This window comes from Thunnus thynnus, chromosome 5 (assembly GCF_963924715.1).
Source record: "Thunnus thynnus chromosome 5, fThuThy2.1, whole genome shotgun sequence".
Lineage (NCBI taxonomy): Eukaryota > Metazoa > Chordata > Actinopteri > Scombriformes > Scombridae > Thunnus > Thunnus thynnus.
The window spans coordinates 20532833-20558437 of NC_089521.1; the positions used below are offsets into that span (position 1 = coordinate 20532833).

A 25605-nucleotide genomic window follows, 5' to 3' on the forward strand; every position below is an offset into this window, starting at 1 on the left:
TATGACAAAAAAGATTTACCGTACCGTAATGTCGATACTAGAAGGGCAACCCTGGGATTCACCTTAGCAGCTACAATCACCCTACTCACAAATCAGAACAAAACACATCACACACAGTCAGTTGTGGTGTCTTGTGTAAGCTGTTTTGTCCTTGATAAGCTCAGCGAACCCTGGCCTCATACAAGTTAGTTACAAATATACAGTATTTGTTTAACTAGTTTTTTAGATTACAAAGTGTGACATTGCCCAGTGTCGTTGGGTATTTACGGTAAGGCCTTCAAGTGCTGTCGGGAAAATGGGGACTACGCTATGAAAAAAATGTAATTACTTTGTTTGGCAAATAGTATTTTATTTATACTTTGTCCAGCTGGTTTCTTGGGTAGAGGGCACAGAGGCTGTATGTAGCAGGCTTATTGTAAAAGATATGAATTCATATTATGCTGACATTTTTATGTTTTCTACCATTTTATAGAGCAAACGATTCAACAGATTAATCAATAATAACTATGACCCTTAGTTCCCACTATTATTTGAATCAATTTCCAATACAAATGAACTTGTTTGAAGTTTAAATATCATTCTGGACAATTCTGGAGATAAGTCCATTTATATTTGAGACAGATTAAGATGTCTAATTTCACTCTTTTAGTTGTCATGGATTTTGTGAGGCTAACATGATTCTTACTCTCACCCAGGAAGACTAAGTTGATAATGAATTGGTGTCAATGGAGAATTTGCTTTAAATCATCACCTACAAACTAAATCATGAATGACAAGTCGATGTATATGTGTTTATGTGCAAAGCGGCCTGACTTTTAGTATATCTTCAACTCAAATTATATATTAAAATGAAATATACCACAAAGTATTCAGGAAAAAAAAGATTTATTTGTTAAATAAACAAAAATTTTGGGTTATTTGTCTTTACATCAGTTTGAAGTTGCAAGCCCAGACACTGAGACAGGCCAAGAGATAGAGAGAGAGACAAAGATAGTGCCCAGGCACTATGACATCATCTGGATTATTTTTTTCAAACTTTGGAAAGCTCCCTCCTGAGTCACAAAAGACACAGGCTGAGTCATACTCTTAAGTAACAAGTAAACTGAACTTCATGTATAAAATCAGTAGAGTGCCCCCTCAATTAATCATGGTCTGGTTTCTTACTATTAAGAGTACCGTTTACGAGAAAGTGACGCTTTTGTTGGCTGTTGCAAAAGAAAAAAGAAAAACTTAAAGGTAGGTTCACAGTTTTTCCAGTCTGTCTTAAAACAACAGTCAGGTGCCCATATGAACATTGAAAGTGGTTTTCCTCATTGTAATCATTCCTCCTGTTCATACTGGCAATTAAAAGGTCCTTTCTCAATGTGCTCTCAAGGCAAGTGATGGGGGCCAAAATCCACAGTGTGTCCACACAGTCATATTGTGCAAAAATCCATTTAAAAGTTTATCTGAAGCTTATGAGGCTTCAGCAGTTTGAGTTAGTCATATCGAGTGGATATCTGCCACATTTACAGTCTTTTTAGCATTAAATTCCCTCTTTTTGTTTCCCCGTTGAGTTGCGGTGGAAGTATAGTAACAAAAAGAGGGACCTTGGCACTAAAAAGACTGTAATATTGAAAGATATCTACTTGATTTGACTAATTTGGACGGCTGAAACTTTATATTAGCTTCAGATAAACAGGAGGCACAGGAGGCTTGTGGATTTTGGCTCCCATCACTTACATTGTAAGTACATTATGAAGGGATTGTCTAATGACTAGTATGAACAGGAGGAATGATTACAGCAATTGTGAATCCGTCCTGTAAACCTAGCCGTGACTCCCTGTCTTTGAATCAGGAATTTCCGATGAACTCGTGAAGGCAACGCAAGACTGCCACTTCGTCAGAAGTTCGGTCACGGCTTCGCTTGCAGTGTCTCTCCACCAGGGGGCGAAGCCCGGGGGAGGCTCAACACAACCCCTCCGCTCCGCTTCTCCTCGTACCATCAGCTGAATCTGTCCGGGACAGACCAGGGAAGATGGCGGCCACTGACCATTCCCGGTCCGAAGCTGCCAAACAGCGACGGCAGGATCAGCTGCAGCGATGGCTGGGTTCGGAGACGGATCAGACGGGGTCGGAGGCCCGGGAAATGTCGAGCGGTTCCGGGACGCGGCGGGCGAGAGTCCGGTTCGCCCAAGGAGCTGTGTTTATGGCCGCCTGCTCCGCCGGAGACCGGGAGGAGGTGGCAGCGCTGCTCCGGCAGGGAGCTGACATCAACCACGCCAACATAGACGGACTGACAGCGCTTCATCAGGTGGGAAGTTTAACTTTAACTCTCTAAATGTCTTAACTTATGTATTTACGAGTTAACGGCTGCGTAACGTTAGCTGCATGAATGTCGCGCGACGAGCGGCGACGATGAAACAACCGTTTATCCGTTAATGAGTCTCTCAGCAAAGAAGCATTAACGTTAACTTATCAAGGAGTTAGCTAATTCAGAGGTCAAATTGTAGGGTTAATCTCAATATTTCAGTCGAGATTCTAGCTTAAAAGCTTAAAGTTGAGCTCAGCACTTTATCATCTCTGCGTTTTGTTTTCAGAAGTCGCAGCAGCAGCGTTATATCTGGCCTTTGTAGACAGGCACAGTTAGTTCATTAGCCTGTTGGTAACTTAGACTGGGTTATCCGCACCGTTGTATTTAGTAAGTTATAGGCTTCTTTTACTAGCTTACAAGCGGATAGAGGATAGCAGTGAGTTAGCAGACAGTTAATGCGGAGCTTGTAGGTTCATTTTTAGACTTTACAAAGCACTGACTGACAGGCTGGTGACAGTAAAATGGTAGGTCATTGAATTTAGGGACGTTTTCATCATCTCATCAGCAGGTCTGTTGTGTTTTCTCAATTAGGAGAGCAAAACAAAAGCTTGTTGAGGAAAACCCAAAACATTAGACTGTTAACCTTGAGTTTTTCTTGCAGTTTGGTCACTGTTATGATGTTGCTGAATACATACATGTCCCAAATAGGCTGCACTTCTTCTGAGCATGTCCTAGTCTTAATGCAGCTCAGCCTGAAGGTTTCCTCCCTCCCCCTTGACTTCAGTCATAACAGAGGAGCAGTCTGGACAGCTTCACTGTCACACAGGCCCTCTATGATACAGTATTTCCTCTGCTTTTATGATACCGCGTGTCATAAACACATTGCTGTCCCTTTGCACACAGTCAAGCCGCACAGTTGGATGGATTTATTTTCTAAAGTTAGGGATATCCAAGTGCACTTGTCAACATAAAGGGGTTTGTGCTTTTTAATTTTCCTGCCCGCTGGAGCTGAATGGTGCAGTAGCTGGCTTGTGTGTACGAAGTGATGTCATGCTCAAAGATGAATGATTGGTGTTTTCCCCCTTAATTTAAGCCAATTGTGTGTGTGTGAGTGTGTGTGTTTGTGTGTGTAAGTGTGTAATGAAGCTGTCCAGTTCATACGAGTGAGTGAGTGAGCGTGTTCATGCCCTCTTTTGGTCGATTCACATGTGCGGAGCGTCACCCAGTGTGGTCCCTCTCCTGCCCTCCATCCCTCTCTCCCCTGTTGCTCACCGGTTGCCTGGCAACCAGAATTAAATATAGGCCCACACTCTCCAAACTTTCCATCCTCTCCATCCAAAGCCTTTCTGTCCTCTCCACGACTCTTTCTCTCTCCTTTGCCCTCCTCCTTCTCCTCCTCCTCCTCCTCCTCCTCCTCCTCCTCTCGCTGTCTCTCTGTCTCTTTCTCCTTCCTTTTGCCAATTCCCCATGGTGGGGACTTTAGGGATTTCGGATGAAGAAATGGAAAACATTCCTCTAACAGCACAAGCTGCTGTTGTCAAAGGCGATTTTCACAATGAGTCACTTGATGACCCAGTGAAGGAGCCTGCTGGGTGGCTCAGTGTGCACCCTCATAGCGCACGGGGTTCAAGAAGTAGCCTCTGTTCATTCATTCGGCCTGGAGCACCCACTTGTTCAGAGGGCTCTGTCTCTGCCGCAAGTTAAGGCTGCGTTTGACATACAGTACCTCATGGCTGCCTCATCTCAGGGTCCAGACTGTGTTTTTGTTTTATCCACCAAACTACCAGACTAATTATCTCATATTATGAAGGAGGGGGGAGACTTACCAACAGCTTTGTGATTAGTTGATTTAGCCCAAAAGCAAAGCCTCTTAGGTGGCTTAAGACTGTCTAATGGATGAGGTTCTGTGTGGCTGCAGACACTAGCTACTGTGACATCCTCCACAGTAACTCTGTGATTATAATGTGTCACTGAAAACACATTCGGGAGTGTAGTCTTGCTCTGAGCAGGTGTCATCTCATCAGCTGAGAGGGATGAAATCAGACATGGGAAAATGTTTCTCAGTTTGTTCGTATCAGATTAAACACATGAAACAAAGAGGCTACAGCCATGCTAGCAGCTCTGTGAGTCCGTAGTTCGGCACAGCCAGGCTTCAAGATAAGAGCTTGTGTGTAGCAGGTATGGTGTTTGTCATTTTCACCATTTTATTTTAGCGTGACAGCATGCTTACATTTGCTAAATAGGACTAAACACAAAGTACAGCTCAGGCTGAGTAGAATGTCATTAGTTTTACAGGTATTTGGTCATAAACCAAATGACTGGAATTTAAATTTTGATGATGGTGTTGGATGAAATGTTAGTGAAAAGTGTAATCACAAAGTAATTACAATTCATCCTGAGGGAGGCATAAATGTCTTGGACCAAATTTCATGGCAAGCCATTCAATAGTTGAGACATTTCACTGAAATTCACAAATGTGAACCCTCACGGTGGTGCTGGAGGAAAAGTCAGAGGATCACCAAAGTCAGTAGGGTTCATCCTCTGGTGATCATGAATGTACAATATTTTCTTCCTGTCCATCCAATAGTTGTTGAGATATTTCAGTGTGGATCGACCTACCAGCATTGTCATCCATAGAGATGCATGGTTAAACAGAAAAAGAAAGAGTGCATAAAAATTTTCTTGATTTTGCTCGATAAAACGTACTAGTAAGTCATCTGTTCCTGACACCAGTGCAGATTTAACTGTTATCAGTAGAAAATCACTCATATCTTTGTTATTCTTACTCAGTTCAGACTTATTTATGTCTGTTTCAGGGCTAGTTGTGAAAAAGGTCTGGATGTCAAATGTTTATGTCTTAAAACAAGTTTTTAAAAAACTGCTCTTGCCGTTAATTCTGAAAAACAATTAATTGAATAGTCAATTAGGAGAAGATTAATGACGATTTTAAAAATAGATTGATTATTTAATTTATTTATTGAGCAAAAGTGTAGCCTAATATTCTGTTTCCAGTTTTTCGTATGTGAAGATTTGCTGCTTTTTTCTGTTTCATGTCATCGACATTAAATATTAAATATCTTTTGAATTTTTAACTTTTTTTTTTTTTTTTTTTTTGGCATGAAACAAGCAATTCAACATCACCTCCAGCTCTGGTCATTTGTTTCTTTTTTTCAGGTTCCCATTTTATAGAGCGAAGGGTCAACAGATTAATATATTATGAATATAATCCTTTATTCCCACCTTATGTATGAGATAAGATTATTTGAACCAATATCAAATACAGATCAACTTGTTTCAAGATTTCAACACTCATTCTGATAAAATTCTTGAAATTAGACAATTTGTATTTGAAACGGGTCGAAATCATCTCACTTCTATGGCAGATGTCCTTTTTAAGATGTTTAGGACTCTTAAGACTTTTGGCAGTATGAAAGACTGTTGAATAAAGGTCTTACAATGATCCTACATCCCAAAGCAACATATGATAACATAATACCATGAGGTTCTCATGAGATTCATCTTGGGACTCGTGCTGGATCACATTGAGAAGTTAGCTAGACCTGGCCTCAGGAGAAGCAGCTAAATAGAGTTGCTGTTTCTCTCATGCCACAAAATGACTGTTTTGGAAAGTACTTGAGGGCCTGTAGCAGCCCACTTAGCAGAAAGTCATTACAACAAGTAGACACAGTAGTCATTGTCTTAGCCCCAGAGCTTTAGTCGAATTTAATAGATTTTGTAACAACAAACCAAAACCAAAATAAAGTGGGTCAAAAACCTTTTCTACTGTACTGAAACTTGTTTCTGTCTGACGTGCATGGTCTGGTTTCTGTTTGTTAATGCGTGTACTGGGGATTCTCGTAATAAACGACAAACAATAAACACTTTTATAGCAATCCATCATGTGGCTTGTGTGTGCTCTGGCAGGCCTGCATCGACGAAAACGCTGAGATGGTGCAGTTTCTGGTGGAGAACGGGAGCGATGTCAACACGGGGGACAACGAGGGCTGGACTCCTCTGCACGCTGCAGCCTCCTGCGGCTTCATCCAGATCGTTAAGTGAGTGTTTTCCGTCACCACACCGTCACATCACTGCCAGCGTGATTTTAAATAGTCCTGAGTACTAAGAAAGTCAGTGTAGGGGTAGAAGCATTTACATGACATTGTAATAATCAAGTGATGTCTGTTTATACATTGAACTGATATATCAGACAGGTGACAAGTTTTATTAAGCAATTAACATCCAATCATGCTCTGTTGCATGTATAAAAATGCTGAGCAGGCCCAGCTGATTCTGATTTTGTATGAAGATGGCAAGAGGAAAAGATCTAAATGACTGACTCTAAGTGAAGAGGGGTCATTGTTGGGGCACGGATGGTAGGAGCTTCAGTCACAAGACTGCTCAGCTGGCAAGTGTTTCAATAGGAACAGTGACTAAATGCATTTAGATCTATGGGAAAGACATTAGTAAGTAGGAGCAGAAATTGTGGTTGACAGCGCACATTTGATGAGCGTGATGCTCATGCATTAGTGCGAGCAACTCTTCCTCAGGTGACTGAGAATGTCGATGCAGGACGTGATCAGACTGTCAGTAAGAACAGACCATCGACAATTACATAGAGAGAGATATTATAGCAGGGTTGCAGTGCATAAACCTTTCATTACAAAGATGAATGCACATTTGAGAGTTCAGTGGTGCATAAAGCATACGCACTGGTCTACAGAGAGATTTAGAAAAAAGTGATACGGTCAGATGAGTCATCCTTCACTAAATTCTCGACAAATGGGCGAGTGCATGTGTGGCGTACAGGTCTGAATGCTTGACCCCTACAGTGAGGGGATCCGGTGGCTCTGTTATGCTGTGGGGGGGCATTTTGCTGGTATGGTTTGGGTCCACTTGTCCCTTTAGAGAGAAGGGTCACTGCAAATGAATACAAAGTTGTTCTGAGTGAGCACCTTTATCCTATGATGAAACATTTCTATCCTGATGGGAGTGGTCTCTTCCAGGATGACAATGCCTCCATCCATAGGGGCACGAGGGGTCACTGAATGGTTTGATGAGTATGAAAATGATGTGAATCACATGTTATGGCCTCCAGATCTCAATGCAATCTTGCATACATCTATTACGCTGTATTCCGATTTTACTGTTACACTCTAAACTCGTTGACTGTAAGAGTATTTTTGCTCTTGTAGGTACCTGATAGAGCACAACGCTCAAGTCGGGGCAGTGAACAGTGAAGGAGAGCTTCCTCTGGATGTGGCCACTGAAGACCAAATGGAGCGACTGCTCAAAGCTGAAATCAAAAAACAAGGTGAGGAATCTCTGACATTAACATCTCTTAAGTCCCTCTCCTTAAAGACCCACATTGTCTCATGTGCAGGCTTGCTGAGATGTGATTGTGGATGTGATCTTTGAAGTAAATCCAAGTGCAGAACACACAGCATAATTTTGCTTTATACCAGTTATTACTGACAGGAAATGAATTGACAATAACACATTCATTGAAATTTTTAGTTTAAACAAATTTTTTTGTTTTTGAAATTTGACCAAAACAATTAATTAGAAGACGTCACCTTGAGCTCAAGGACTTATGAAGGGTATTTTACACTGTTTTCTGACATTTATAGACTAAATTAGTAATAAAATAGTCAAGAGATGAATTGAAAAATTGAATCCAAAAATGAAAATAATAATAGCTATTGAAAAGTTTTTTCAACTGATTGAAGGTCAAAGGAAAAGTTCTTTCTTTTTATACTGAATTTTAATGATTTAACTAATTATTATTTATTGATGTATTAATTAATTATATTTTTTACTCATCTGATAATTTTTTTTTACTTTTCTCTGCTTTTGGACTCCAACAGTTGCAGATAAAATATTTGTTCTTATCAGTGATTTATAGAACAAAATGATTTTACTGTTTTCATTTAAGCCAATTGAATTCATTCAAACTAACATCTTGACAAAAATATCAGAAATAATATGATGTAATGTTTTTAAGTATTTTAAGCCCTTTCATTGTGGAACCAAAACTGTCTTTATGTGGAATAATTATGCTAAATTGAAAGAGAACTTAATATACACTCAGTAACTTTACATACGCTGGAGGACGGGCTTTTCAAAGAAAATGTTTATAAAACACATGAAGTATGTGATCACACTTTGCAAATGCCTGCTTAAAAGAGGCTGCTGATGTTTGGAATAATGAGAGCACAGTGGAGATGATTAGCTGCTTTTAGGTACACCGTAAACCGCTCTCAACCACTTTGGCATCAGTTATTATTTCCTTTGAGCGGCAACAATTAGCAAATCATACAGAGCTCCGGTGATGTGGAGCGAAAAACTGGAGATGAACATCGCTAAAATCATCCAGCCTTTAAATGCTGCACTTGTTTTGCATTTTCACCCTGTTTTTCCAAGCGGTCACATTCAAAGTATATGTCTAGCTTCAGAGTCGACAGAAATAGTCCAAAGAATCAGGACAGAGTCACTGCGTTCCAAATATTGACCTCCATTATACTGTACTGACGCTCCAGGCCTATACTTTTATCACTGTCAAATACACACATTGTAGCATGTAACTGAAACCACAAATGACATATATAGCATAAATGCATATTAACTTTAATATTATTTGTCTTTTTACCATCTTTTGTCTGCAGTTTACAGTATATTTCATAGATTTAACAGCTGACACATGATTTTTTAGCTTCCAATCAATCAATCAACATCAGATTTGGTTTTGTGTGTGCATCACAGGAATAGACGTGGACAAGGCTCGAAAGGAGGAGGAGAGGATCATGCTTCAGGACGCCATGGCAGTGCTGGCAGGAAGTGGCACTCTCACACCTCACCCAAACACCAAGGCGACAGCTCTGCACGTCGCCGCTGCCAAGGGCTACATCGAAGTCCTGAAGTGAGCATCAGTCCAAACACATGAGAGCAATGACAGCCTGTTAGCTTATGTCTTATTTTGGTATAACACCAAGTCAAACAGCTTGTATTCACAGCCTTGTCCTCTTCTCCTTGGTATTCCTCTTCTTCTCCTCCTCTTGTTCATTTCCCTCCTCTCCTCTCTCTCACCTTGCTCAGGGTGCTCTTGCAATGTGGGGTTGATGTGGACAGCAGGGACATCGATGGGTGGACGTCCCTGCACGCAGCAGCTCACTGGGGGCAAGAAGAAGTGTGCACCCTGCTTGCTGACAACATGTGCGACATGGGTGCCGTCAACAACGTGGTGAGCGGGAGACAAACAATCTTTTAACGTCATAAACCGTGTGATTGATGCCTTTGCTCGTGCTGTGACTGATCCTGCACTATGAATGTCCTTGTAGGGCCAAACACCTCTAGATGTTGCAGATGAGAACCTAGTGGACACTCTGGAGGAGCTACAGAAGAAACAGAACGCTGTGAGTCTGCCTTCACACAGGCTACACGACTATCTCACTCCGTTAGATAAACCTGATTTGACTGATAGTGTTACAGCGGCGAATGTTCTCTGTGTTTATGTGTGTTTATATTCCTCTTCAGCTACGCACCGAGAAGGAGAAACAGACTCCTGTTATTGAGACCAGCCCGCAAATTTCCATGGTACCGGTTCGCACACGCAGGTCAGTGCCAGTTTGTTGGTGTGTTGGCATGTGTTTGTTTGTGTGTGTTTGTTTGGGCACACGCCAAAAGTTGCTCCTCAGCTGAATCCCAGTAATCCCAGTGCCAGCAGTATGCATGCAGGTATGATGTTAACAATCCCAGCATTCCTTTGAACCTTGTTCTGTCTCTCCACTGACATTGACCTCGATAAATATAGCAGTCACCAGCCCCTTTTACACAGCCTGTTCAAGGTGGGAATGTTGCGCCGTTATTCCGCCTTGCCGTTCTGTATAAAAGTATAAAAAGTACAAACATGGAATGGGGGGGGGGGGGGGTATTGTTAATCCGCCATTAAGCCGGCAGCGGAGGTAGTCACATTACTGGATCGACGTCTGTGTAAAAGGGACAGTCAGCATGGTGGGACCACATACACTAGACACCAGCACTGTTTTGTTACACGTCACGCCTCTGATTCCTGAATGCCGGCATGCTATCTAAAATCACACACAGGGGCGGAATTATGCCGACTTTGTTTGGTTTAGTGTAAAAAAAGCAAAGCCGGAATAATGACGGGTCTACTTTATGGCAAAAATGTGTGACTGACATTCTGTGCCCCAGTTACATACTAAATACTAGATGTTATTGTTTTTACTTTGTAGTACGTTCACATTGGATACCTGAAAAAATATAGTACACTTTAAAATACCAACACGCATGATTAACTTCAGTCGTGTGTTTATGGACAAACACTGCAGTGCAAAAGGTAAAGTGAGAAAAATAAGCTTACAAGAAAATCTCTTGCCATCTTAAATGAGGACAATAGAAGTAGGAGAAAAAGTAAAAACAATGTGTTTAATGTTAATGCTAAAATAAACTAACATGTTTTTGTAAGAACAGTTATTACTGGCGCTATGGGGTTGGCAATATGGATGAATATCGACATACATGATAAAGTCTGTGTTGAGGCTAATCAGGCAAAATAAATATCTATCGTATAACTATATTTATATCGTATCACAGTATATATTGTCATATTTTCCAGCCTCGCTCGCTCTTGGTTAAGTTTTCAAATTTTATATCGGTGGTAGCTCAGAAGTTAAAGCACAATATAACATAAGTTAAAGGTGTCCTGTGGAGTTTTCTTGTAAATAACTAAATTTAAGTTAACATTCAGACTCACTCATCAAAATGCTTTCAGTGTATCCTGGAGGTCTAACAAAGAGCCAATTAAAAAAATCTATATTTTAAATGATGCATTATTTACATCCATGTCTACTCGCTAGCAGTCATTGCCAGCTTCTTGGTGCATTACTGCCACCAACTGTTGATCTGCGGAATAGCGTGAAATCAGCGGCAGGACTGTTAATGGCGTTACCCGCATATGTATGTGCGTCCTCATGCGCATTCACGACACAAACAAAACAGGAACACACTCATAAAAAATATTGCTCCGTAGCGCTACTAGTGGTCAAAAAATCCACAGGGTAACTTTAATATCTTGCATACTCACATTCAAAGTAGTATACCGTGTAGATTAGTACAAGGCATATTCTCTGTGGATTATAGTATATAGTGTGTGGCTGGGACACACATTGTTTTGTCATTCATGTGGATGCTCTGTTGCTATTTTTATCCCTGCTGGTTTGTGTAAAATTTGCATTATTACATGCTGAGAAAAAAAGGTTACAAAAAGTGTGAAATTTGGGATTAAGTAAAAAACCAGTTGGCTGAAGTTACATAAAGCTAAACGTTGATCTAGTGATAAGACAACAGTTGTACACACTGCATCACAGGAAAAGACCCACTGTTCCACCCACTGATGTGTTGATTAGCGCATGCTCCCTCTAATTGGCTGCACATGGAATGATTGCCCTCACTGATCAGCTCCCTGCATGCCACCTTTTGTTCCACTCCACCTTGGCCCCGCCCCTGCAGGACTTCTATCTCTCGTATGAGCAGTAAGGAGAAAATCTGCCTTCATGAGCGGGAGAAGCATCCGCCTCCTGCCCTGCAGAGCAGCCCGGCTGAGGACGAGGAGGAGGAAGGCCAGACGGCGCAGAGCCAGTCTCAAAGCCAGGCGAAAGCCTCCAGCAGCTCCAGCTCTGAGGAGGAGAGTGAATCTGAGAGTGACGCGGAGTCTGGTGAGAGAAGCTGATGGTGCCTTGACTTTGAAAGTGGTGTATGGTAGTTTTAAAAAAGTATCCGCACACATGACAAGTGGTTCTAATCAATGTTTGAAAAAGAAGTTGTCAAGAATTTGCATATTTTATCAGATGTGTTTTATGACGTTTTTATGATTTTACTAGCGATTTAGTAATTGCTGACCTTTGCACGGTTGCAGAGAAAGCGAAAAACCGAGAGATCATAAACAACTTGAACAACAAACGCAACACCACCAGCCTCCTTCCTACCTCCATGTCAACGAGTACTGCTACAAGCCAAGCTAAAAAGGTAATGTTTAGAGATATAAAGATCATCAAATGTCTGTATTAGCTGCATGACAACAACGCTCATCAACAAAGATGTTGTCTTTGACTGGCTGTGTAGCAAGAATCAAGCAAGCCCCCAGCAACCGAGGCCCCGGGCTCCTGGAGAACGTCTCTGAGGAAGGCAGGCAGCTCGGTGACTCTGGGCTCAGCTGGACTGACTGACTCCAGCCAGGACTCCAGCAGGCCACCAGAGTCCGGTCTAGGCATGACCCGCTCTGCCTCCAGCCCCCGCCTCAGCACCGAGGCTGACACTAAGGTATGTAACACAAGCGCCCACTCACATGATTCAAGGAATTACAAACCCATGAAAGCACAGCTATTATTTTATAAATATAACGTGACAGGCCAAATAAAGGTTTCTTTTATGGCTTCCGTTCACTGAGTCACATAAAAAACTGATGAACTGATCCTCACCCCTCATACGCAGGAGCCAAGGCTCGCTCGGGTGCCGCCTATTCCAACACGGAGACTCTTCAGTATTCCAGACAGCAGCCCTGACAACTCCAACAGGTGGGCCTGTGCTCTCATATGCTTCTGCGCTTGTGAAACCAGAATCTGTTTTTCTGAGTCACCGCATATGTGCCCTTGTCACCCTGTCTCTCTCTCAGTTGGTTAAGCCGTAGCTCCTCTTACACCCGGCGCCTTCATAGTCAATCAGGGAATGATCTCACTAGTTCCAACCCTTATTTGCCTCACAGGTCAGTTATGCTGCTCACTGCCCGTCTTGCATTTGTTTGCTTGTGTTTGTGTGATTGTTTTTACTGTGTCACAGCTTTTACGTTCCCCCCAGCAGTGAATACTAATTTGCATGTGTATGTGACTGTGAAAGATGGCCCAATGTTTCCAACGAGTTTTGTCTTATTTCAAGCTCATCTTATGGAAAGAGACTGGATGACCCCACCATGACCTCAGCTAGCACAGGAACGAGCTCTACTGGACTCAGCCGCCTTAATAGTGTCTTGGCCCAGAGGTATTTTGTTTTTTTTTAGTGTTTGTCATTTTTCATCAAAAATCTCCTGTGTGCACTTCTGTGTAGTCTTTGTGACAGGTGTGTCGGTGGAGTAGCCACGGACTAAGAAGAGGAAGGGACACCTGCACACTACCTTCACTTGCTTAATAAAGATACTTTAATACATACAACGTTTTGACCTTCTTCAGGTATATCTGAGGTATACCTGAAGAAGGTCGTTGACTGAAACGTATAGATTAAAGTATCTTTATTGAGCAAGTGAAGACAGTGTGCGGGTGTCCCCTCCTCTTTTTAGTATTGTTTGTCATTTTGTCAGAAACATTTCCCTCACTCATCAGAAAGATCTGATAGCCCCCTCTTATCTTTCTCCTGAAGACTTCCTCAGGAACAGACAGAGAAGAAGGACCAGTCTGCCGTCCCCACCTCCAACTCTCAGAACACGACTACAGGCGAACCGGAGACCAAGCAGAGACGCAAGTGAGTCCGCATCGTTGTCTGTGTTACCGAGAAGCTGATGTTTTAAAACCGAGCCCGACGGTGCCGCAGCTTGTAGCTTAAAGTCTGATCTGTCACATGTAGGTCCTATCTGACACCTGTGCGAGATGAGGAGGCAGAGGCACAAAGGAAAGCTCGCTCCCGGCACGCACGGCAGTCTCGTCGCTCCACTCAGGTAGAAACACCACCTGATCAGATGTTCACTGCATGTTCACTGTCTATCTGGTACATAAACAATAATATCTCTCTTTCATATCAAGGGGGTGACACTAACAGATCTTCAGGAGGCTGAGAAGACCATGAATACCATGAAGATGGAGAACAAAGGGAGAGAAAAGGAGGAGGAAGAGAAGGAAAAAGAGAAGGAAGCAAAACCTAAGAAGGGAGAGGAAGGGGTGAGAGCTATATTTCAGAGTTATATCCCTGCGTTGGCTTCTGCTCTTATGTAATGTAATTTGACATCACATAGCGTGGGATACTGTGTTTACAGGAAGTGAGCTGGAGGTCTCGTATTGCCAGTCTGCAGAAGTCAGACCTGCTGGGCCTCACGCAGCCCGCTGGCACCCCGCGGACTCAGACCTCTGACAGGAAAGGTACATATCACCTCTTCTCTTTACTAACACCCGTATTTGAAGAGGTAGTAGTGCTCGACCGTACGGTGTTTGTTGAAATACTTGATTTAGTCTTAAATGACTGCTTGTCTGGCTTTGTTCCAGATGTTGAGGCCAGCACAGGGGAGAGTGAGACAGAGCGATGGGCCCGGGAGCGCAGGGAGAGGAGACAAGCTCGGGCCAGAAGAAAGGCACAGAGGACCGGGGAGGTAAACACTGTACACATCTTTATATCTGGGAAAGCCTGCGCAGCATGGATAACACACCATGATAATTTAGATAAAATACAAGAAAAGATACATTCAACAATGACAAAGTTAAAGGGAAGTTGGAAAACGAGTACCAATGAAGAAAAAAACACACACATTCTTGTTGCAGCTTGACCTCAGAGTTTTATAGGAACATGCTGTGCTGTCTGTGTCCTCTGCAGAGTGATGACAATGATCCCAGTGGAGAGGAAGAGTTCTCAGGCAGCAGGCTGGATCCACAGGTGTGTGTGTGTGTGTGTGTGTGTTTGTGTTTATTTATGGTGTTAATGGACTGTAACCTAAGATACCAACCATAACTTGTTTGCTTGTGTTCTCTGTTTACAGTCAGACCAGCACTTGAGATCCAGGTATGAATCAGGCCTTTTGAACTGTTTGATCTTCCCCTCTTTCCTCATCCTGTCAGCACAGTTACTATGATAGCAGTCTCTCTGACCTCTGCTCTCCTCCTCCACTCAGGTCGCACATATCCTGTAACGACCGTACCCAAGGAGGAGGCTCCGAGACCAAGGACTTTAAGAAGGTCAGCTGACAGAACTTGTATCGAGGTCACACAATTTATTTTGTCCCAGTTATTTACTGTTTGAATGTGTTTGTGTGTCAGTTGTTTGAGGAGGTGTCCAGAGAAAACAGCCAGCTCCAGTCTCAGCTGCAGGACACTCAGAGGATTGTCAATCAGACTAGGTTGGACCTGGAAAAGGCCACACAGGTGATAACACACACACACACACACACACACACACAAGTTGAAGTTAACAAACTGTTATTGTGATCTTCTGTGCACAAAGTCACAAGGAAACATTATAAAGTGGTAAAACTTGTTAAAGACAAGTTCTGTCACTGTGATGAGTACTGAAATCTTTTTCCTTGGATTTCCTCTTGATGTTCTTGGTTCAATTCCGGGCAGCTATCACATATCATGTTGTCAAACCAGTCTTTATTCTCTTTATCTAAACAACATTTTTTTTCAGCTGATGGAAACAAAAAATATTCCTTTGTGGAAAACGTAAAAACCCTAATGGATTAGTTCCACCTTTAATAAATAATTTGTTGTATTAAAGCAAGACTATGAAACTTTTGAAAGAATTCTTCTTCCTCTATACAATGAAACGTCGATTTCATTAAGTAATAAAACACACCGTTGCTCAATTTAATACACTCGGGTTTTGCTGCTACAGACTTGCGTGGTCCGGTATGACCAGTAGATCATGGTGGCTAATGTTAGCTAACTTTAGGAAAAAGTCACATTTCTGAGTCAGTTCACTGACTTAGTGACTCTTCTCTACGTGTGCTCCTCTTACACAACATCTAAGCACATCACATATAACATTTCAGAGGTTTTATCACAACAGTAAAATGCACATCTTGCCAGGAGGCTGTATCCGAAATAATTCACTAGTCACTTTTCACTGTTCATTATGTTTGTTGTTGTGATTTATGAATGTCTAGTGAGCATTTTTATGCCCCAAATTATCCTCTGTGAAAAGAAGAAGAAAAAGAAAAAAAAATACTGTACAATTGATGGTCCCTAACTGAGCTAACTACCATCATTCATTGTGCAGATAAGGAGGCAACGTAGGTGGTTGCCAGATGAAAGAAATGACCTGAGTAGTGTCTGAAAATCTTTGTAGCCACATCAGTTACATGACTTTACGAATGACAGTATCAGTTTAAAACTTCAATTTGCCCAGTAACTATTATTACTTGATAATGCTATCTAACAGCCTTAATGATATCTTTAAAGGGGACTTTTCCAGGTCTATATTTACATTCTGGGGCTCTACTGGAATATCTTTGCATGATTTACAGTTCAAAAAACTATACTGCCCCTTTACACAGCCCCTCAGTTCAGCCTCTGTCTGAAACAGGACGTTTTAGCTCCTGTCTTTTTAAGGCTGTCCTCCTGATGAACTCTGTTCTGATTGGTTAGCTCCGTCACTGATCGTTTCTGGCCACTTGGGAGGTTACATCAACAAACTATGAAACAAACTACAGTAGTAGGATTTCACTACTTTTTCCTCATTCTTTAAATATAAACTTCTCAAATACATCCATTCATGTTTGATCCAGAATCTGATTTGAAATATGAAAGTGGACAATGGGAACAACACATGGAAAAACTTCAGCAACAACTTTTGCAACCAGGGCAACAGAAAGGACGGCTGTTTATGGGCATGCTGACGTCAGCGAGGTGGAAAAATACATCACAAATGAAGTGTCGAGAGCAGGTTCAAGCCTGGGCTTTTGACTTATAGGGAACATTTATGCATAAGTTCACCTCAGGTTTTATAACTTTGACCATGTTTAACATAGATAACAGACATCATAACAGTACATAAATAAATCACATCAACTGTGATATCTTTCCTTTAAAGAAACTGACTCAAGAGACTACAGGGAAATGAAGGGAATTCATCTCAAAAGTTACATAGTCTGGCTTTCTTTTTTTTTCCATACGAAGATGTTGCAGGTTATAACTTTAATATTCATAATGTCTTTTGCACACAGGCCTTCTAGTGATCATGTAAACCTGCTGCTGCGATGACGATGTTAAGGTTATTAGTTTTTTTGTATCCAACAGAGACAGGAGCGCTTCAGTGACTGCTCAGCCCTGCTGGACCTGGAGAGAAAGGTAATGCATCCCCGCTGATGATTATACCTGTTGTAGCTTCATCTGCCTCACTACTGCCACCCCTGCTCTCTGTTGACACTCTCTTCTCTCTCCTCCCCACATCAACCACTTTCTCACCTGTTGTCACTCAACTTTTTTTGGCCCTCTTTCTTCCCTAAATCACTTCCCTCTTTGCTCCCTCCACACGTTACGCTGGCATCAGGACCGGAGGATGTTGGAGCGGCGTATGGCAGAGCTGGAGGAGGAGCTGAAGGTGAGGACGCATTCAGTGAGAATCTTATCGTGGCCGGTGGCCACAGACACTTTGCATGCTGCTGCCTGATTAGCTTCGCTTTAGCTTGTGCAGTTCAGCAGCGTTGTGGAAGTTCACTCTCTCAGCCTGTCTTAAGGGGTGTGATAATGTTGGTCTTTGTTACACTTAACAGGTTGATTTGGTTTATAACATTAGTAGATGTTTGTTTACCTACGGAACAACTGCCTGAAACTGGACATATGATCTCTGTTCTCTCATAACTTTGGATGTGAAATGACACTTTTTTACTCTTTTGTAAATTGTCAGGCAACTGCTCTTGGCCAAGAAATAGCATGGCACATAATTCCCCATAGTTTTTACACTTACTCAAGATAAAGTGTTATAATAAATAAGCTTCAGAGTTACTGGCAGTTTTTGTTTTGTTTGGACAGAGCCAGGTTAGCTGTTTCTCTATGTTTCCAGTCTTCATGCTAAGTTAACCTAACCAGCTGCTATTTAACTATTCCTTTAACTTTTCACCTGCTCTGATTTCACGATGAAGTACAGAACCATATTCGGATTAATAAAGAATTATTTTTTTAATAAAATACAATTTTTAGATTAAAAACTAAACTATTTCTATGCTGTTATTTCTAGTTTTAAGCCATTTTGTTGACTCCTCTTTGCAGGCTTTTTAAACATCAGTGTGTCCCATGGAAGATTAAAAATGACACGTTTTACATTAAACTACACCTACACCAACTTAGGTAATTTGCAGCACACGGTTTTTTGTAAATGAGGCCCAGTATCCAAAAGGATCTGATTATTTCTTCTTGCTCCTGCTAGAAGCTAGATATCCTCATTCCTGTGGCTCTGTAGAAGGAAGTCCTCAACTCTCAGCAGAATAATGGTTCCTGCAGCATTTCGTGACCAAAGTTATGAGCAGCAAAAGATCACTGTCAAAAACTTGCCAACTGAAAATTGACCCAGCTGTCTTTCACATGACATGAATTCAGTGTCCTACTTCCTCTTTTATGCTGTTAACCCAGAACAGCCTTAATGCATTTGTATTAATAAACCTCTTAATAGTTAAAGTGGTCAGTTGATTTACTAGTTTAAACTGTTTATTCAGTGGTCTTTGGTTGATTAATGGGCTTTTTTTTTTTTCAGGGCTGACATTTTGACAGCAGCACAGGTGTCATTAATAACATTGACGTATTGCTGCGTTTATATTCAGGTGTGGCAGTTGCAGGTTCTTGGTATTGTGCATGCAGGCTCACTGTCACAGCTCACTGAGACACTTAAATGAAAGAGTCATTGTTAATGTTATTGGTTACACCTGTGCTTTACCTGCTACAAGTCAAAATGTCTGTCAGACCTTGATATGTATATAATCTTAACATCCAGTGTCTCATAATCCAATAACTTAACAAATATCATACAATGAATCTCAAACTGATTTTATATTATGATTTTGTTTTAATGTGAGTTGGATTTTTTTTTTTTTTTTTTACCACCAGGTTCTGGTTGACCTGAGAGCAGACAACCAGCGTCTTAAAGATGAAAATGGAGCACTGATCCGTGTCATCAGCAAACTCTCCAAATAGATGGAGAGAGAGAGAGCGACACGAAAAGCAGGGACCCCCCCCCCCTCCCTCCCCTCCAAACCCCCCTCCCCCCTTCCTCCGTCCCCCCATCCATCCATCCATCCCTCCCTCCCTCCTTCCACACATTCCTCCCAGTGCCAAAGAGCAATAGAGAGAGAGAGAGAGAGAGAGAGAGAGAGAGAGGGGGAGAGAAGCAGCAGAATGTCCTTCGTACATGAGCACCACAGCTTGACTTGGATTGTGATGCCTCTCTATAGTCCTGAACAGCTGGAGTGGCTTTTGTGTGCCTTTTAATACCCGTTTGTCACAGGAAGACCTATGGCATGAAGGCCTGTGGCTATGGTCAGAGGCTCCCACAATAACAATACAAGACTTGACAACAGCCAAAATGCCCACGGCTGGTGCAACACAAGAAAACACAACATCTACTACTACTGTGCATCAGGGGAATACTTAACATGCACACACATTCCTATGCGTGCATCACATACTTCCTCGATGCACATTCCACGAGCGCACAAGGCCATTCGGTCCTTAAAGCTCCCACTTAGTATTTAAATTTTGTGAACACATTTACGTCACACATTCACGAGTTTACCCCACTCACTTTCAATGTCCAAATCTAATGTTGTCAAGCAGGTTTCAGCTCTGAAACACATTTTCAGACTGTCTTTTACATTCAGCAACGTCCTGGCGACAGGGGGAAGTCCGTGAAGCTCTGTCGGGTTGTTTTTGTTTCCACATGCAAGTCTTTGAACCCACCTACCTCTCCACCTATGCACTTCCCCACTTACATTTTTATTTTTGTGACCACAGACACACTCCATGCTCTTAAAAAAAAAAAATGACCGCAGAACCAGGTCCGTCGACAGCAGCACTTTACTCTCTGCAAAGCAATAAAAGATCTGCGAGGCTTTGCCCGTCCTCCAGACAGACAACCTCAGTTCAGAGCAGCACCTTCTCATGACTACTTGTCTTAAAAAAGCAAGTAATGGAAGAAGTTAGCCGTAGCTGAAGGTCAAAGGTCATTGCACAATTATAGAATTTGCTGTTCTGTCAAAGCCTATTATGCTATGAATGGTTTTAATTATTACCATTGATAAAGATATTATTTTCATAGTTTTTCATTGTCAATTCCTCTCTTGCAAGGGAGCATGGTTATGTATATTACATGTGTATAAATACTAGTCTTTAATAATACCCTCATGAAGTAAAATGCCATGTAGCCTTTCTTCACATGTTGGTTTTCTAATATATTAAATGGATGTTTGCACCCTAAATAAAAAAAAAAGTGTGTTTGTAGCGACTGTCTGGTTATTATGTACACAGTAGTTGAGATTTTTTATCCACCTCCATCACATCGTTCACAGTTGAAAGTATTGGTGAGGTAAAATATTAAATTACACGTTGACAAAGATGCTTTCTAACATCGTACACAACCTCAACACTTAAGTCTTGCTTAGATTCCTGGTTTCTTAGTAACATGCTGTGACTTTTGTCTTCAAAGTGTTCATGTTTGTAATTTTGTGGTCAACTGGTTGTTTGCTTACTGCTGCTTCGATCGAATCACACTGTATCATCTTAGCATACAGTGTCAGTGGTTGTTTTCTGGTAGCCAGATGTCCTGCATCACTGGGGAGAGGGGGAAAAAAAAGAACAGCTGCAATACTGCAGCGTTCACACACAGTGAGCCTAACAGAGGAAACAGGGCAACATAGATGTATTTACAGTATGTTTGGACTGTTATATCGAGGCTCCCAGGTGCACAGTACATCATGAGTGTCATTACATATGCTGGTTGAGAACTCAGTAGACATGTAGGTAAAGCTGTAGGAGTCGACCTGGTGTCATTTGAGCTTCAATCCATTTGCAGTTAAGTGCGGTTAACACCAGTCATCCATCTGTTTGTCTCATCTGAGAGCAGAGAGATGGACCACTGTCCTGCAGGGTAGAAGTACTGACAACAAGCTGAGCTCCTAATAAGGAAGGGCAGGCTGGCCGAGGCACTCTCTCTGTAAATATCCCTTAGGTCTGAGAAAGACAGAGGAAGGGAGCTGGGGAGGAAGAGGGAAGCGGATGGATTGCAGCCTTATATGGACAAAGCACTGCTTTTCCCAGGGTTTGTGGCTCTGACCTCCGGCATGATGCCAGATGCTGCACAAACAGCTCCTCAGCGCCACCAAGAGGTGGGACCTCTGTAATGCCTCAGATGAGCTGGAAAAAATAAAATCTTGTCATTTGTTTTTTTTTTTTTACACTTTTGACCACTTGATATATTATGATAAATAAGTAAAATGCACCAAAATCAATTTCAAACAATACACAGAGATTAATACCAACCAGGCGAAGTGGGGCCTCAGAGGCCCAGACCCAAAGGCTCCAAGTTGTTTGTGTGGCAATTACTTTGTTGTAATTTGATTATTGGAACTTTGTTTGCTGATATGCATCACTGTAGCACAGTAAAAGAATGAATTGGTGATATCCTCAGGGTGACCTCTGCTTTTTTACCTCATGTTTGGGAGGCCTGTGTCAAAATTTACATGGTGCATATTCTTTAAAGTGGTTCTACAAGCTATTGAGTATTGCACTGGCATAAAGTTGGGGGTTAGGGATTTTATTTAAAAAGAGGCTGGTAGTATCGGTCAAGCTGCAAAAATGCTATATCCAACTATTCCGATAATGCTGCTCAATAGCTTAATATCAGGATTTTCCTTATTTGAGGCTCTGGGCAAAATGTGTTGAGGGAGACCATCAATAGGGGCAAAAACTGTTATTAGACCCCTTCCTTGGCTTGACTCCATGTGTGAATATAGAGTATGTTAAATTTGATATATTGTTGCTAGTGGTGGTGAGCCCATATCAATAACTTTTGCTCATAGCCCCCATAAGGATGGATGATAATAACACTATAATTATGATCATATTTATTTTTAGAGAACTTTTACAAAGTGTTTCACACCAGGTATTATTTTGAAAACCAACAATAATACAAGCAAATGGGAAACTTACAGATATATAAAAATAATGTTAACTGGAGCAGAGTTATATGTGTAATCCAGACAAATAACAAAAGAAAAAATAATAAAATCAAGGCCAAAACTCAAGATTAAACCCTCTTAGGAAGAGATTGACAACAAGATACAGATTCAACCACTTTAATTCCTTGGGCGAGTTGCTTCAGAGCCTCTAGGCCTTCACTGCAGATTTGTTAAGTAGAGAGTAAAATAAAGGCCAATAGCAAAAAAGGTGAAGGGGAATTTTTGGAGCAGCCAGTGCGTAGAGAGATGACATGATTTAGTTTGGAGAAAGTGACGTGATACTTCTTGGAAAAGATAGGATGAAAATGTAAACACTCTCGCTGTGACCTGCAGAGTATTTTTACTGCCCGAGCCAAGTGGTTCCAGTGTTTTAATTGTAAATATGTAAGCATACGGTGGCAGCCATTACAGCCTGTAACAAGACTGTTCAAACTAACACTAACAAAAGTGTATCATAACATTAAGATGTTTTTCTTAAAGCTGAAACTCGACACCATACATAGTGTGATTAAAGCACCTTTCTTTAAAATCTAATGAGCATGTTCAGTGTCCTATATGGCTATGTTCACATGTTGGGCTTTAATGCTCAATTCTGATCTTTTGTGTTGATGGTTCACATTCATATTTGTAAGTGACATGTATCCAGCTCCAATGTGAACATTGCTGAGGCAAGGATGTATTATAAGAGCTGGATACCGGACCGTAAATAGCGCCTATTCAGTCCAATAAGAATTGCTCACCTGGCTAATAGTGAAGGGTCTAGCTGCAGCCTTGCAGACCTATACAACACAGCCCCCCTGATCCCTAACCCTAACCCTAACCCTAACCCTAACCCTAACCATGTCAGTGCTCATGCCTTCACCTAACCAAGTGGGTGTGTTATGTAGATACTGTGAGTCTGTAGATAGACCTACTTGGGCGCATACGCCAAAAAAGTTTCTAGTTTCCGGTTTTACTTCCATGTTGTGCGGCCCACTGAATATGCACAGTAGTGTTTCTTCCATTGGCCCCGCCTGTGAGTTCCCGCTTGGCCCATGGACTTTACCTTGTGATGACAAGACAGATCTTTAAAATCCCTTTTCTCGGCTCGAGGAAAGTTTTTATAAATATAAAACCTCCATGGATCAAAACTTCATAATAGAAATAGTCATAATTGATCTTGTTTGCAGTTCAAGGTGTCCTGACATCAGTTTTGTGAGCCAAAATGTGAGCTGCATGCGTACAAGAATAACAACAATAACGTTATTTGTGCGACATTCAAATCATTCACATGGATGACATGGCTGTACTAGTATTCAATTATGATAGGTTCCTTCCAGTTTGGCTTGAATAGAAGCTTCTTCATAAACAAATTTGAAAGTTCCTCATTTTTCCACTGATCCCTGTTTCTTCTGTTGCTGTCCTCCATGTTAGGGTTAGTGTGTGGGCTGTGAAGTGCTGACACTGAATTATGACGACAGGTCAATATGCGCAGAGAAGTGATATGTCAAAAGAATAGCACAAAGTCCATTCTGACAGCAGTCGCATAGCCAGAGATCAGATATTAATCAGATTTAGGACCGTATATGCAAGTGGCCCAGATCAGAAATATCTTCTGTGAAAAAATCTCATCTCATCTCAAGGATACAATCCAGAGTCATTGGCTATGAACTGGTTGCCTCCCCCCTCTCCCCCTGCCTCTCTCACCTTCACAGAAATGGATGTTCATAAGCTCTTCACACAGCTGAATTTAAGGAAAACCCCAGGACCTGATGTTGTCTCCCCAGCCACAGAGGCACTGCACAATCCAGCTCTCAGTGTTCTCATGCATTGTCAATCAGTTCATCTCTCAATGTCGTGTGCCAACCTGTTTCAAAGCATCCACCTACGTCCCAGTTCCAAGGGAGGACAGAATTATGTGCCTGAATGACTACAGATACGTTGCTCTGACATCTGTAGTCATGAAGTGTTTTGAAAGACTCATCCTGTCCTTCCTCAAACCAATCACAGACCCCCCTCTGGATCCTCTACAAACTGCCTATAGAGCCAACGGCTCCGTGGATGATGCTGTTAACCTCAGCACCTATGTCAGGACTCTGTTCGTAGACTTCAATTCAACCTTTAGTACCATCCTCCCCGACTGTCTGCACACCAAGCTGCTACAGCTGCAGGTACCCCGCCCCGTCTGCAAGTGGATTACGGACTTACTGACCAACAGAAAGCAACAGGTGCAGCTTGGCACCCACCTGTCTGTCCCCCTCACCACTAACACTGGAGCACCACAAGGTTGCGTTCTCTCCCCATATCTGTACACCAATGTACAGATATGGATATCCATCAAGCTGGTCAAGTTTGCTGATGACACCATGGTCCTGGACCTCAAAGACAAAGATGGCAGCATGGTGTACAGAAAACAACCTTGGAGCTCAATGTCAACAAGACAGTGGAGATGGTCACAGACTTCCAGAAACATCCACCCTCACACTCCCCACTACTCATCAACAGTGAAAGGTGATGGAGTCTTAAGTTTCTGTATACCACCATCACCAGCAAACTGAAATGGGAGACACACTCATCTTGATAGGTTTTCTGACACACCAGGAATAGACCCAAATGCACAACTCACAGACAGTTCATGGTTTCTAAAAATCAGAGTCTTTACTGAGTAGGCAGGTTTGGTACAAAGGCAGTCAGTCAGTGGAGGCAAACAAAACACAAAGGGCAAGGCAGAGGCAGATCCAGAGTCAAAAAACACAAGGAGGCTATCAATAGAAATACAAAGGCTGGAACGCTTGCAACTAAGGGCTAAGACGAACTGGCACAGGGAGCAGAGTGCATGCAGACTAAATACACAAGGAGAGGGAGGGTAATTAGACAAAGGTGGATGACATTAGGGGATAATGACGATGACAGGAGCGGGAAACACACAAGGGCAGGAAGTGGATCTGAAACAAGAAGAGAGTTAGGAACCAAAGTAAAAAAGGAAATGCAGAACTGAGTAATGGGGAAAACAAAAACATCACTTTAAGCTAGGACGAGACATGACACATCTAATGTCATCAAGCAAGCTCATCAGGCGATGTTCTTTCTCAGACTGCTCCGGAAGGTGAGCATCTCCTCAAAAGTTCGCACCCAGTTCTACAGTGCCACCATCGATAGTGTCCTCACCTCCCCGCATCTTCTGCCCATACCAAATGCAGTCTGGAACGCATCGTGCGAACAGCCAGGTGGCTCACAGGCCAGGAACAGGTACCCGTGAGTGTTCTGCACAATGCCAGAGCCAGGAAGAGAGGCCACTGCCTCATCAGAAAACTTCCATCTGGCTGCAGGTTCTGCTCCATCAGGACCAGGACCACTAGATACCTGAACAGTATTTTCCCTAAGGCCATCACTCTCCTTAACA

The 25605-nt window shown here is 42.1% G+C and overlaps 1 protein-coding gene across 4 annotated transcripts; it reads left to right on the plus strand.

The window, feature by feature from the left end:
* Nucleotides 1-1908: 1908 nt before the first annotated feature.
* Nucleotides 1909-20487, plus strand: zmp:0000001167 (protein phosphatase 1 regulatory subunit 12A). Of its 4 annotated transcripts, none has more exons than XM_067589944.1 (25): nt 1909-2293; nt 6218-6348; nt 7486-7604; nt 9053-9209; nt 9386-9530; nt 9628-9702; nt 9824-9903; nt 11819-12024; nt 12225-12334; nt 12431-12628; nt 12800-12882; nt 12981-13070; nt 13241-13342; nt 13718-13819; nt 13922-14012; nt 14098-14232; nt 14328-14430; nt 14554-14657; nt 14879-14938; nt 15042-15064; nt 15174-15237; nt 15319-15423; nt 17296-17346; nt 17549-17599; nt 19099-20487. In XM_067589944.1, the coding sequence occupies exons 1-25, from the start codon at nt 2018-2020 to the stop codon at nt 19183-19185; spliced, it is 2748 nt and encodes a 915-aa protein (XP_067446045.1). In that variant the 5' UTR covers nt 1909-2017; the 3' UTR covers nt 19186-20487. The 4 variants fall into 4 exon arrangements, with proteins under 4 accessions (XP_067446045.1, XP_067446046.1, XP_067446047.1 ...); XM_067589945.1 differs by having other exon boundaries at nt 11843-12024; XM_067589946.1 differs by lacking the exon at nt 17549-17599.
* The last annotated feature ends 5118 nt before the right edge of the window (nt 20488-25605 follow it).